This window comes from Daphnia pulicaria, chromosome 6, assembly GCF_021234035.1.
Source record: "Daphnia pulicaria isolate SC F1-1A chromosome 6, SC_F0-13Bv2, whole genome shotgun sequence".
NCBI lineage: Eukaryota > Metazoa > Arthropoda > Branchiopoda > Diplostraca > Daphniidae > Daphnia > Daphnia pulicaria.
This window is the reverse complement of record NC_060918.1, coordinates 13,699,730-13,714,869: the sequence shown is the minus strand read 5'-3', so window position 1 is coordinate 13,714,869 and position 15,140 is coordinate 13,699,730. Positions and strand designations below refer to the sequence as shown.

Sequence of the window (15,140 nt, the reverse complement as noted above, 5' to 3'; positions counted from 1 at the left end):
AAAGATTTTCTGTGAAAAATCACCGCCGCTCAACGGCGCCGATCGCTTTTGTTCGTCGTGCAGATCTCGGCCATTCAACGACCCGAGTCGCTCCAATCTCTAATACCCAAAGTCCCGAAAACTGCTGTCTACACCTCATTCCTCCTTATGTCTATTGCATCAGCAATGAAGCGTATTTTTCATGTCGAAATATTTGGGAGGCCTTTTTTTTTTCTATTTTCTTTTTTCTTTTTTTTGGGTTTGGTTTTTGTTTTTTCTCTCTCCCTGCTGTGGATGTATATACAGAGACGAAGGGAACGAGTTGAGCTGTGCAGTGTCACCGTCCGCGGCGGTGGCGGCAGGTTGGCCGAGGCACAAAAGAGCCGACGGCTCAGCGAGCGGCCACACGATCTCCCCCCACTTTGCGCTGCTGCGCGGATATGATCCTATAAAGAAGAAGGGAAAAATCCCCAAAACTATCCAAATATCGATCGCTAATCTTATCTATGGCAATTCCACTTTTTTTTTGTTTTTCGGCTTACGCATCGAATAGTTGTGAACTTGCCCTACGCAACATTGAAAAATATCGAGCAGCCTTTCAACTCTCTCTCTCCCAAAAGAAAAAACGAATTTGGAATGAAAGTTATATGGTATGGACATTTTTAAACAGCGCCGAATGGGGTCGAACGAGTTTAAGAATCTATAGGATATAACAACTTCCGCCACGTGACCCATCATTACGCCGTTCCCGCATCGCGCGTATGTATGGGCGTGGTCTTGACCACAAGACCTTTCTTCTCCTTCGACCGTTTGATTTTTCACCACTCCGCTGTTGAGCAAAATTGCGTTCAAACATTCCTGGAAACAAGTGTGATTACAAGCATCTTGCAAGGGCATCACAATAACGCGATCAAAGTTTATCTCGAGTTATTAATTAATTAAGAAACCCAAAACAATCAACTTGCGTGGACTCGACTCAGACAAGCGAAAGGATTTGCCTCGTGTATCTGGTCTAAAAAAGTTAGGATATAATATAACAAAACAAGCTTGGAGGAAGAGAGGGGGGGGGGCGAGAAAAAAGGCCGCCGCGGTGCTGGATGCTGGACGGCGGCGGCGGGCCGGCGGTGCGTTTGAAAGTTGACTCCGCGTTTGTGGACGAAGAGAAACATCTAAAGAAAGCTGAAAAAGAGACCAGCAGTATATAGTATAACGCGCGCAGAGCGGGGGTGAGATGGGATGGATTTGTTTTCTCAATTCGTGTGTGCTAGTAGGCTGCGACGACCCGACCGTGTCAACCCCCCCTACCCCTCTCTCAGTATATAGATGTATACCAATTAAAAACACTATTCCTTTTTAAAAAGGGGGGAAACCTTTGAAAAGATAGCGTTGAATTGAGATCTGCTATCTTATGTAAGTACACAGCCAAATACTAGCGGTTTCTAATTTTCTCCGATCGTGAATTTGGAATGGATAGTTCCATATAGATTACATTCCCGAGTCTTTTGACACACGGCGTGCCTATATATATAGATTAAGACCGTGCCGTTTTCTGTTTTTGAATCTGATTTATTTTTTCTTTCTTTCTTTAAATTAATATGATTCTTTATTGAATTTTCCCCCCTTTTCTAAATACTCCGGGACTGAGATCTTCTAGACCGCGCTTGTATAGATGTTATACCGCCGGTCGGTTGAAGTGTCCCCTGCGGTGAAGCGGAACATCGTGATGAGTAGAGAGAGGCTATACACAGAGAGAAAACGATTCTATCAGTTAACGGGACTCGGCATGGGGGCCTGGCCGCCCCAGATAGCAGCGCACAGAGAATCGGAATATTATAACAGCAGGAATATAAGGGTCCAAAATTTCCTATGACTCCAACCACGAAAAAACCTTGTCAATTCATTTCATTCCAATTGGATAAATTCATCGCGTCGATTTTTAGTCCCATTTTAATTTTTAATAATACCTTTGTGTATCCCAAATCAAATTTGTTGCGGGATGTAGCTGGTTTGTCACGGAGGAACGACCACAGGACCGGCGCTAATTAGTTGGTGAACTTGGCGGAATGCGGAGGCAAGGCGACAAGAACAACAACAACAGTCGAGATACGTACGTCGATACCAATCAGCGCAGCGTAGCGGAAAGACCCAAGACGAAAATGGGCGTGTAGAGAGAGAGAAGATGTTGCGGCTGTTTCTCGTCACCCGTCTCCATCCATCGGCTCTGCGCGTCGTTTTCTGCTGAAAGATGAGATGATGACGACGACTAGAGAGCCAAATACAGTAGCGCCCTTTCAAAAAAAAAAGATCAGCAATAACAATCAATAGCTTTAGGCAGAGTGTGATTTGTTGGCATCAATGAATAAAACTCTTAAAGTCGCTTATTGTGTCTTCTGCTGCTGCTGTCGGGATTTCATATTCGATTTTTCCGAGAAGCGCCGTCGAAATCGATTTTCGATCTATGAAATCATTTTTTCTTTTTCTTTTTTTTATACCTAATGCATTTCTCATTTGTCTTATATGTCATCAGTGTGACAAGAAAGCAGATAAGACGGATAAGATTCTAATAGTATAACAAAGGCCTAATAAATCTTGGAAAATATACGTCAGCCTTTGTTCGGTATTATACATTATCTCATAGACGAGTTTAGCTCCTTTGGATATAGTTTTTGGCTTATTGTGTAATCGGATGGCGGAAAAGGTTGCGGTGAGCCTTTTCAGGTAGCCGATTTCGTCCATATTATCTCGGCCATATTCCTGGGCTGACGGTGGGCGACACCTCACCTGTATATAATAGGCCTCATTGAATGTGTGCTCTTATAGATACTTTTTTTTTTCTTTTTTGGCATTTTTGTTATCTTGGAAGATAAATCAGACGCTGGGTGTCGGTGAATTCCGAACGCAGTTCTCCAACCAGCGCGAGGAGACGTCGACAAAATTAGTCGCGTTAATATTTTTGTCTTATCAAATCTTTTCCGTTACGTAGCCTACTTTACGTAACTGATTTTAGACTTAGACCAGCACTTTGCAACATATTCATTTTCCAATTCGTTCCTGTATAATTGTTTCGTGAATGCAAGGCTAAATATTATCGATAAAATTGAACCATGATTGAACTAATTTTAGCTGTTGCTATTGATTTATTATCTTTCCATCTCAGTTAGAAAATGGAAATGATGGTTACCATTTTTAAATGACTTTAGTATTAAGGGTTTCTCATCCAGAGTGGTATTACACGATATACGTCATACGTATTGAATTTTTACTTTTTTGAATAGATTTTAAATGCAATTGCTTTGAAAAAAAAAATAATTTCGAGGAAATTGAAGTACAGAAAGACGATCACATACTGGGGATCAGAAAATTGCAAAATTTTAGGATTTGTACAGGATTGCAAAGAGACCGAATCACGTCCCAAGCTATATACTGATAATCTATGTATAACATAAAGCTATAAAACGCTGCTGTTGAAAATATAGACATAAAAAATTATCAGTTCAGCTCATCAGAATAAACGGAGAAATGATTCGCATAGATTTGAACACGGAATGAACAATAATAGACAAAACAAATAACACCGACTAGCCTCGGATACTAAAATTGGTGTCAAACGATAAAGTCAGAAGACATCATAGTGACCATCAAATTGGACTTTCATAGCTTCTCCCCCCCCCCCCTCCACAGCAATAATTGATAATTGTCTGAGTAATAATATTGAAACAGAGGGCAGTTGAAGGTTGTCTAAATGCATGTGGACGTGTGATCAGTGGCTGTATAAATACAAAATACACAAGTCGAGTGCGCGGTGTGATTGATCAGCACTGTGACCTCGCGTTTGAATGGAGTTCAGTCGCCGCGCGCACATCAGCAAATGAAAGCGACGATCTGCTCAGAACAAAAAAAAAAAGAAAAAAAAAAAACTTTGTAACCGCCCTGTTTTCCTATAAATAACTGAGAATACCCAAAGCGTATGGCCACCGGTGCCAGTCAAATTGATAAGGGCAAACCACAACAGGGCAAATAAGTTAGAACCGGTAGTGTAATGCATTATATGCACGTACTCCACAGACGACGTGCCCGTCCGTCCGCCATAAGTATTGAAACAACAAAAAGCAATCCCGATTGGTTTGCATTTATTATAATAAATGTTCTCCTTTTATGCGAAATAACAATTTACTGTTGGGATCTTTAAAAGTATAAACGCAAGTTGCCATAGAAACTTATTTTTAGCATTCAAAATTACGGAAAAATTAAGTCTCTATAGTTTAGGCCTATCTTATAGCACTGTAATGCAGGTTAAGAGTAATAGATAGGCCTACTGATGTCTTTTTTAAAAACAAAAGAAACGACAATTTCAAAATTAGTTACAGTTCAACTATAATTAGGCTAGACAAAATTTGCATTCAGCACGATAAAACGAATACTTACAAGAAATATTAAATTATTCTTTTCAATTTTTTGCGGCTGAATTCGACTAAAAGAATCTCGGGAAAATGAAACCAATTATTTTTTATTTGCCATACCCATTTAATTATATAATGTGTTAACATATTTCCCATCACCCAAAACAGATAATAATGCTAATGAAACACCCATTATTGGTCATGAAATAAGAAAGAGTTTAATAGATTTTTGCTGTGTTGGAAATGGAATCAAAATGTGGCGATAAAAGTGTCGTCGCGTACCCGACGGAAACCTATTGGTCGACTCGAGAGCCAATCGGAGCCCATCTCCCGGCGATATACAAAACACACGCCGCGCACACGCGCTGCTGCTGCTGCGGCCCCTCTTGTTTCGCCTTTATAACTTGTGGCCGCACCGACGCAGTGGGAGTTAGTCGAACGAGATCAGAGTTCGAGGAAGCAAGTGCCGACGACGCAGCCGCATTGACTGTCGAATATTACGTACGCATGTGTGTGTAGTCACCGCCACTATTTTCCTTTGTGCAATCAAAATTTTTCGTGAATCCAAAATTTCGGCCGTCGGATTTCCACATTTTTTTAAAAATTGCCAACAGTTTTGAACGTCAGACAGTTTCCAGTTAGTAGGTCCTTTAATCAGCATGAGCCCATTTGATAGACCATCAATTATTACGTATTGAATATATAGGCTTTGATTATTGTTGTGAATTAACTGGCCAAATTGACATTCGACCGGGATTGTTATCTAACGGCTGTGTCTGTCAGGAGCCTTAACCCCGACATTTTGACACGACAGACATTGACGTCAACAAGGATGGATACGTGCTCATATCAGCATCCATCGGATGCCGAACTGGCGTCGGTCATCAAAATGAAAATGAGTTTGCCGGTGATTTCGTCGGCCGCCGGTTCATCGTCGCTGCACCATCACCACAGCAGCAGCAGCAGCCGGGCTACGTCCATTATGCAACTGGCTCAGCAGCATTTACCCAAGTCGGATATTGGCAATGCCGTTGCCAAGGTTTTGCAGGGCTACGACTGGAGCCTCGTCCCGCTGGCCAGCAGGTAAGACCAGCATCGATACAAGACAAACAAAATCTTTATCTTTAATATTTGAGTTTATATAAGGCCGGTAGATTATAGAGTATAGGCCTGAAAAGAAGAGCCTCTATTTGCGGTTATAAGCGTGAAATCAATTGTCAGATGTAGAAAATATTTGTTATGAACATGTTGCTACATCATGTAACAAGCTGTAATAGTGCTTATCTGAAGTGATTTTTCCTGGCGCTGTTTCATATTTTTCTTGATTTTATTATCTTCTGATTTATCATTTTGATTGATATTGGCTATACCATCACATAGACGTTACAAGTGCAACAAAAACAATCGCTTTCAATGTATAGTCTACGGTGACAAAATGCACATTCGTTTATAGCCACCCTTGAAATTAAATAGTCAAAATCATCTGGTGCATTATGATTGAGGTGCGTGATGATTATCTAAAAGGTTAACCGGTACATTATATACCGGTGCACCATAATAATAGTATGCATGCATTGTGCTGATACTATATACGGACCACGTCATCTTTGCTGGGTTATTGGATACATCTCCTCCCACCTAATCGGAAGTAATGACGCATATTATCGCCGACTCCTTTAAATGCTCTTTAATCCGAATATTCATTGAATGTTAAAGACTGCATAGCTACCGGCCTATCAATCTAGAACAACTTTCTATGTTATAGCTCAACTATTTCAATAAATCCTGTGACATTTCCAGCAGGTCTAACCCGGAAAAGAGGGACACTCACGTCAAGCGACCCATGAACGCGTTCATGGTCTGGGCTCAAGAAGCTCGCCGGCAATTAGCCGACCAGTACCCGCAGTTGCACAACGCCGAGTTGAGCAAAACCCTCGGCCGACTATGGAGGTAAAAATAAACGACAAATTTCTTTCATTGTATTAGGCTACAAAGTGCAATGTCCAATCGTTTTTCGTCGTTTGTTTCATTCGAATGTGTGGAGTACATCACGTAGGCAAAAAATAGAAAGGGAAATGCCTATGGGTGTGGGTTGATGTGCTATGCTGTGGCCCGTCTGGCTTTTTTGTAATAACAATAGCCAATCAGGCTGATCGTCAGCGCAGGGCTATATATGAGCGGCGCTGTTTGAACTTGATAACAGTTCTGTTTGGCTGATTAACCGCTCTGCGCGTGTTGGTTCTTACGGTTGACTGCTCGGCTTTGGCGGGCCGTGTGTGTGTCTCTGTAGCCCATACTGGCGCCGCTGGAATGTCAACAACAACTGGCCGGCCCAGGCCGGCCAGCCGTTGCAATCTTTTGTTGAGCTTTGTACGAATTCAACTTGGAATCAGTCTTTATTTACACCCGTGTGTTCCTACAGAGAGTCAACGCTGGTCAAATCGAAATTTATTATGTTAAGGCCTGTAAAATACTTTCACACTTGCATCGCCTTTGGCTGCACCCCGCACGCTTAGAATTTTGATTGAGTTAGATTTATACGACGAGATTATGCAAATTGTTTGTGAAATTGGGCTGAATCTTTATCTAGGCCTATCATTTGGAATTGAGCTAAAGGCGTGAATAATTGAATTATGAAAAGTTGCAGACACTCCCAAAAGCGGGAGTAAAATCGAGACAATTTCCAATCTCTAAAAAGTACCAAATGGTTGAATAAGGAAAACAGGGAAAACCCAAGTTTTTAATAAAAACCTAAAGGAGTTCTACCCCCTCACTCATGTCGTAATTCATATAGAGATATGCAGTAGACTAGTCTGTTTATCCTAGATCAAAGTACGATAATTATTCTCGAAATTTTAGATTTAGTCGGTTTTTTTAATTTGGTAAAAAAGACCATCAATCTGAAAACCGTTCAAAATACAATAGTTAACAATCAATCGAGTCTGCAATAACAAAAATTCAGAAAACCTTTGACCCGAAAGATTTCAGATATGAGATCCACGTGCAGACGTCAATAAATATCATTATCCCGCCTTATATAATTAATTCCTTCCTGTGTACTGATGATTACGCAACATTGAAAAGCCATACGTTTGTATATGGACGCTATAGAAAACGGATGGCCGTCAGGCGAATTTAAAAACCCCATCAGTGCTGAACATCCCGATTTCAGTAATAATTTAGCTACATGTACACTTTGTATGGATGGGCGCGCACGCCCGCATGTAAAGTGGTGGTGGCCGTCCGCCTTTTCTTTGTTGTTGATATTCGTCCCCCCCCACCCACCTATACTACCCCCGCGCTCGTTTCCCAACCGGAATAATCCCCAGCAGCTCAGAGCCAACGTCGCCCGAATCATCATCCATCACTCGTCTGCTGTCATATGGGAATGAAATTCCGATACTAGTAGACGTCGCCGATCCATCGACGACCGCAAGTGTGTATCCGCTGCTGCTGTTGACCCGCGGCAGAAGCAGCGTAATAGAATCCAGGAGCAGGTAGAGAGACTGAAATCGGGGGCTACTATCCGATAAATGATGATGGTCAAAAGGGATCCAGTCCGTTCGATTGATTGCCACATGCCAAGCGACCATCGATGGTCATGTATCAGTCAGGCCGAACATGGCGTTGTGTGTGTGGCCGGCCGGGGCGGCGGCGGTGGTGGCCGTTCACAGCGGCGACAGCAGTAGCAGTAGCGGCAAAGTTTGAGTATGAGAATGCTTTCTGTATAGTAGTAGCTCTTCTTCTTTTTTCTTCTTTCATGTTGCTGCTCCCGAACAACCGGAGCTGACATATCATCGCGCTACTGATGACCTCCATTAAAAGCATTATTTGGCAGCAGCAGCAGAGCTTCTATTCTTTTTCTTTTTCTTCTTTTTTCTTTTTCCTCCGGCGCGTCTGATATGTTCAGATGCTGTCGTCTCTCTCTCTCAGTCGTCCCCCATCTCATACGGACCCCTTTGAGACTTTGACGCGACTCATCTATAAAATACCAACAGCGACAGAATAAGAGAGAGAGAGAGACTTTCGATGAAATAGAAATGGAAAAAGAAATCAAAAAGAAAAAAAAGGATTCGACACGATAGAAAAGGTCTGACCGCGTGGTTGAGGGGATATCCATCAACAATAAGTAGTTACTTCCATGCATGGCCACTAATGCTATATTATGTTGGCTACCGTTTCGGAAAGGAAAGAAACAAAAATAAAAACCCCAAAAAGACAAACAACAAAAAAACCAAAAAAGAAAAGAAAAGAAAAGAAGATAAAAAAGGAGAGATGCATTTTCCCAGCAGCAGCAGCGTCGAATAAAACGATAGCTCCCGATTTCTATACAACAAAATCTGCTCGCAATCTGACTTTCAAATCGAAAGAAGAATATCATTTGTAAAAGTCTCGCGCACTCCACCCTCACATCCTTCTTCCAACCGAGCGGGTTCTTCTGCGCTATAGCTGGACTGCTAGCTGCTAGCTGCTAGCTGGACTATTATACACAAGAAACAACTCGAATTCAATTCCAGTAGCCGGATCCTCTGTTACATGCTGCTGTCTCTCCTTTTTGACTTTGACGACTCTCAGAGAAAATAGCGCCCGATAGAAAAGAGCTCTAGGGCCGCAATATAGGCGGTACATAATGTATAGAGAGAGAGTTCAGAAATCGATGCAAACGCCCAGTTTATATATATATATTGACAAGAAAGAAAAAGAAAGACAGGGGGTCGCGGAGGTCTGCTGATGTCGGAGGGCTCAGATCTGTGTGTGTGTGTGTGTTGGCTGCGTGTTTACCAATCGTGTGCGTGTGTGTGTGTGTAAGCGCATCCGTCAGCGGCTTCTTTTCACGTCGGCTAATCTTTCCCCTCGCCGCGGCCCGCCGCCCCTTTTTTCTTTCTCTTTCTGCTGTCCGGCCTCCTTCTTGTCCGGCCCCACCGAGACGGCCATGCAACACCCTCCTCCCCCGCCTATAGAACCACTCTTTGCCACCGACCATTGCAAAAGGCTTTTGTCACGAGCCGAATAGTAGTTCATCAACATGGGATTGCAATCCATGTTCTATCTAGAGCAATAATAACAGCAAATATGAAATGCAAAGGTCCAACTTTTTTTTTCAAATCAAAGCCCTTTGGCCCAGCCGATTGGCTCTAACGGGTATAGCTAATATGTAGTGGCTGCTGTATACCAAAAGGCGCGGTATCTCCAACACTCATCGGCAGCTGATAAACCAGATATACAGTAGTTGTGAACCCAACTTCCTGAACAAGTGTATAGATACACCCGACGCAAATAGTATTGAACAAATACGGCTAGAAAAATGAATTTTAAAATTTGTATTTTTAAAATGTTTTTTTTTTCCTAAAAGGAGATATAATTTCAAAATTTCTCCCTTTTTTAGTCGATGCTTCCTGCCACCTGCGCTAGCTATTATAATCTTAGATGATAGTCGATCATGTCTTTATAGACAATTAGATCTATCATCGCGCTTATTTAACCCTTAATCCGTTGTGGTGCAAAATCAAGTTGGAGTTGCTGACAACATACTCTCACTAGGCCTATATACTACATTTAGAATAACGAAGATGATTTTTTGCAGTAATTGATATTGGCCTGATATTATAAAATAAATTTCATAACTTTAAGCGCTCATCTATTCATCGAACGCGGGCCTAGAGACGATTCGAGAAGGTAAATTTAATACATTTGCACCGAAAAGACGTTTGGGTGAATCATTCGTTACTTGTAGCTGCTACCGCCAGACCCCAATAAGAATTCACGAGAATTCCGCATATGACATTAATGCAAAGTTCTATAATGTATGCAATTATTCATACCACAGATAATGTAATTTATAATAAAATGGACAATGTGTAATTCTGGGGGCATTGTGGATACATTTCCATTTTTCAAACGAACAAGGTTCTGGAATGGCCAGACAGATATCGAAGGCAGTTACAGTTGCTACACAGAAGGAAGAATAAAAAAAAATAAAATAAAATAGAATTTTCCCCAAACAAAAATGCACCATGAAAATGTTGCACAATATTGACTGGGAAAGCAGAGAATTTCGTGTAGGGTGAAGGTCTAGCGATAAGTTGTTTTTCACCCATAAAAAATATAGACTAAATAGAAAACCTAAACAAATTTTGAAAGAGTTGAATCGACAAGAAAAGCGATTATGAAACGGAAACATACTAGAAGATGCACGTGTCGCAATGCACGAAGCTGTCGGTTTCAATCTTTCGACATGTTTTGAAGTCAAAGTTGCTGATAATTATCAGTTGGATTTGAGATGATAAGATGTGATTCCACTTGCTTTAGGGTACGACCAAACATTTTTTATCCTCCGTCGTTATTTTATCCAGACAGGAAAAGAAAAAAAAGGAAACGACGACGAAGGTCGAAAGTGTCGGCCCATGAGTCCTGTGTGTTGCTCGCGTAACCTAAACCCGTAAACCGTCAACCATCAACAGTCGAGCGCCTCATCGCCCCGACACCCAATGACATTTCCAGTATACAATAGGCGAGGGTTGGGAGAGAGAGAGAGAGAGCCGGGCTGGACAGCAATCAGTCGAGAGTTCCGTTGTTTATACATATACCGCCCGTGACAACTTGTCCCAAACATCAGACCCCACGACCCTATACTCTCCGCTCATCTTTTTGTGTTGTTTACATTTCCAGTAATATGCTGAAATTTTCTATTTCTTATTTTTTAAAAATAATGAAGTATTACTTATTTTTCCATTACAACAACAACAACCCAAAAAATGAAAACAACAATTTCAGAAAGTATTGGGAGGCAGAAAAAAGTTGGTGGAAAGATCAAACGTATATAGCAGAACAATGTTCGGAGAACCCACGCAACAGCCTATCGAGCCACGTCATGATGGAATTAACATTTCGGGAGTCAGTCACAGCACAGCATTCCGGACGTCATTTGTTGACACAGTCGATGCGATGAGAGCTGCAAAAGAAAAATGGAGGGAACGAATAACAGGAATAACATTCCAATAGGCGTATTCCCAAATAATATGTGAACATGTTTTTTCAGGAATAAAAGAAGAAGACGGTACGACACACACAACATCAATGCAACGGTCAAGTGCACAGTCAATAGTTTCCTATATACCAACACCCATTCAGGCCTACTATATACACTTTCTTTCCATTTTTTGGTGTTGTCTGTTGGTTGACATTCTTTTATTGTCTTTTCAAAACTCTCTCCCCGACGACTACTATATATCTTTTGCCTTGGATGACCTCGCAAGCACTTCGTGACTTTAAGGCGCGGCCAGCCGATCTCTTTCTTTATACAATGCAGCAGCTGATGCCGGAGACCTACCAAGTAGAGTCGCATCAAGTGCTGGGCAAGTGCGCCCTAATGGGACGCCTTTCACTCCCCTTTCAATCTCCCGAGAAACTCATCCGCACCGAAAAAAAAAGTATTCACACAAAAAGAAAATGAAGAAAAGTAGCCGAAAAAGGTCACGACACGCTTGAGTTGACGTTCAACGACTCGGCTCGTCGTCATATTTTCGTCATTTCACCGAAGCTCTTGAGCTTTTTACTCGACAACAGATTTCTATGGAAACTGTACGCGTTTTGTGTTGCGGTATCTTTTACACAACGGCTGTGTGTGGGTCAGGGGATTTTTCTGGGACTTCCTGGAAAGTTCCCAGATGGATAGGCAACTATACAGGCTACTGAACATATCTATTTTTTAATGCGAGATGCGTTGAAAGATATTAAAAATGATTTCTTTCATGAATTAACTGCGATTGGCTATAATCAAGACTCCACGTGCGTCAATGAAAAGAAGGGGAGCTATTATATGAGAGTAAGACGTATTTGTGGATCGAATGGAACTGTCGCAGATGAAAGGACGTTTGTTTGTGGTTATTTGATCACGTAGGTAGTCGACAGATTCCTATGGTCTTTGAAATAATAGGGCCTATGTGCCTACGTGACTTCGATCAGCAATCATCATCGGGTCATATTCCAATTTGGTGTAAAGGTTTTCTTTTTTGAACTGATTATAGTGCATATACGATGTCTTGGGAGAGTGTCAGCTGTCCCAACAATTAAAGGTACACCCCCAAGTACTTACACGTGTGTCCTTGTGCGTCCACACTTCAGATATTACAGAAATACCTAATGCAAATAAAACCTTTTTCCCATTCATCGTCTAAGGTTCAATTCCTTATAGCCCCATCCGTGAAATAATTTAAAATGAAACAAATTTAATTAATGGTTAATAAATTTGTTTTTAAATTTGTCTCAGGGTGTTGAGTGACGACGACAAGAGACCGTTTGTTAAACAGGCCGAGCGGCTACGGGAGCTTCACAAGCAAGAGCACCCCGATTACAAATATCAGCCGCGGCGACGCAAAATTGCCGGCGCCAAATCGTCGCAAATGCCTTTACCCCCGTCGAGCAGTGCCGCCAGCTCCGTGGTCAACGCTGCGACAAAAACGCGCTTGAAGAATCATCATCATTCTTCAACAAGGTGATTATACTTAATAGCACTTTTTTAGACTTATAAAAACTCGTTAAATACGAAATGATTTTCTTTGCTTACGGTATTGTTAAGTCACTTTTTTTCGGGGGATTCTACAAGAAGATTTAATGGAGCTTTAGGCGACATTCATTTTCATGAGAATTAATTTTGAATGTGTTATAAATGAAAAGGATTCAAAAAGAGCGCGCTTCATCTCGTACCGGACCCAAGCCTAGCGGTAGTAAATTAAGGAGCCACTCCCGCTCAGTGATGAAGGGGACGGCCTCGCCTACAACTCCAACGTCGTCATCGAACCGAAATACTGGTGAGCCTCTTTGACTTTATTTGACTATAATCCAACCTCTTATTGTGTACTGAAATAGCCACGCATTAATCTATAGCCAAATCTAGCGCTTTTATTAGCAATCTGATGGTTGTGTAATAACAAAAGCGGTTATCGCCAATATCAAGTTTCATTTTTACTTTTTGAATGACGTCAGGAATCGAAGCGAACAGTCATAAAATCAGCGCTAATCACGCAACTGTTTCGTCACAATCGCCATCGACTGCGACATTAGATCGCCGGGTTCCTTTGACCGACGGCCTCGTCGAACACCCTCACATGCTAAACAGTCGTGGAGTGACATCAGGTCAGTTAATTACTAATTTCATGAAATTCACAGCAAAATCAAACATAGGCCTAAATTTCAAAAACAAAATTACCCGTTGCGAAACAATCGATTTCAAAATTGAATTCGATATTTGTTTAAGCAATCGCTGACTTAAATATTTCTTAAAACGTGAACGATTTCCTATTTCAGAGACGGGTTGCAAAAGTTATTCCAATGTTAACGGTGCCGACATGTTGTGCAACGAAGTCTCGGCGCCTGCTGCCGATCAAGAAGAATACAACCTCTACTTTCAACACGATGCCTCAGCTCTTGCAGGCGTGCCTTCGGGAATTGAAACCGGAGCGTTCAACAACCACGTACCCGTCTCGACCACCTACTCTCATTCCAGCTACCCTTCCACCATCCCCGTCTCCGTCGCCTCTAACAATTGCATGTACGAGCAACACGCTTACCTGGATCATCAAAACGGAGGAGTTTACCTGCCGTGGTCTCACACGCCCAACAACGTGGGGGCCTTGCTCCAGCGGACTTACCACTACGGCAATTCCAGCATCAACGGTTACGGGCCTCCGCAGCAGCAACAGCAGCAGCAGCAACCGACGTCACCCGAAGATCGAAGCGATTCCGCCCAATCTTACGTCTCATCTCCTCCGAGCTGCACGTCGTTGCATTCGCCGGTCCCGTCGCCAGCCGCAGTCGCTGCTGTGGCCAGCACGAATTTCACCTACAGTAGCTGCAGCAGCAGCCGCAGCAACAGCAACTGCAACAGTCCCGCTGGCCAACAGGCTCAACATCAGTCCAGCAGCTACCAGGAGCTTTACTCACCGGTAGTTGGAAATTTACATCAAATATGGTTTCTTTGATTAATAAAAAGAATGGTGGACTTTCTTTTATTTTTTAAAAATAGCGTTCTCAATCTGTTGGGGGAACGATGAGTGTCTCGCAACAACAGCTGGAACATCCTGGAACGACAAGAAGTGCGACGGCCGTCGACGCCAATTCTGCTCACTACTTTTACGGCCACAACTCGCCGGTAGCGGGAAATTCGGTCGCCCCAAACGTTGTGGACGGCTATCAGCAACATCAGACTTACTTACCCTCGGTGCCGACGACATCTTCGGCGACAAAGACCAGCGGAGCGACGACAACCAGCATATTTTCAGGTGGCATGGAATCGTGGCTTAGCTACATCTAACCAAAAAAACATATTCGAAACTGTAAAGAAAACAAAATAATCGACTCGCCAACCAAATGAAAAATTGCGTTTATCGCTTATTTTTAAAAATTAGAAAAAAAAACACTTATTCTATTCTCCCCAAAATTAATCCAAGCATATAAATTGTAACGTACAAGCTGTTTTAAAAATAGGGGTACAAATACAGCGAGTACGTTTAAATTTTTTTATTTTTACATTCGACATTTGTGTGCACACGCTTTGTAAAGGAGAAAGTCTTTCTTATATTTCGAAACCGGAAAAATGACCGACCGAAGCCAACTTACGTAATCTTTCAAAAATTGGGTTATCGCAATTACAAGGCTGATGATCAGCTAGAGAAATGCATAATTGCATATCTATGTGTATATAGGAAAAAAAACGAGCTGGCAGTAAATTTATTGAATTCCCAAAGATATTTTATCATTATT

The 15,140-nt window shown here is 42.0% G+C and overlaps 1 protein-coding gene across 1 annotated transcript; it reads left to right on the top strand.

Moving 5' to 3' along the window:
* Window positions 1-4,823: 4,823 nt before the first annotated feature.
* LOC124341881 (transcription factor Sox-10-like) lies at window positions 4,824-14,723 on the top strand. Its single transcript, XM_046794837.1, has 7 exons — window positions 4,824-5,462; window positions 6,180-6,329; window positions 12,649-12,873; window positions 13,056-13,189; window positions 13,365-13,514; window positions 13,686-14,323; window positions 14,404-14,723. Exons 1-7 carry the CDS (start codon window positions 5,212-5,214, stop codon window positions 14,689-14,691), a joined length of 1,836 nt encoding a protein of 611 aa, XP_046650793.1. The 5' UTR covers window positions 4,824-5,211; the 3' UTR covers window positions 14,692-14,723.
* The last annotated feature ends 417 nt before the right edge of the window (window positions 14,724-15,140 follow it).

Bases quoted from the DNA above. Each gene is read 5' to 3' on its own strand.
- LOC124341881 (XM_046794837.1), top strand. From the start codon at position 5,212: ATGGATACGTGCTCATATCAGCATCCATCGGATGCCGAACTGGCGTCG. The intron at 6,330-12,648 runs GTAAAAATAAAC...AATTTGTCTCAG, and splicing joins ACCCTCGGCCGACTATGGAG to GGTGTTGAGTGACGACGACA. The intron at 12,874-13,055 runs GTGATTATACTT...ATAAATGAAAAG, and splicing joins CATCATCATTCTTCAACAAG to GATTCAAAAAGAGCGCGCTT.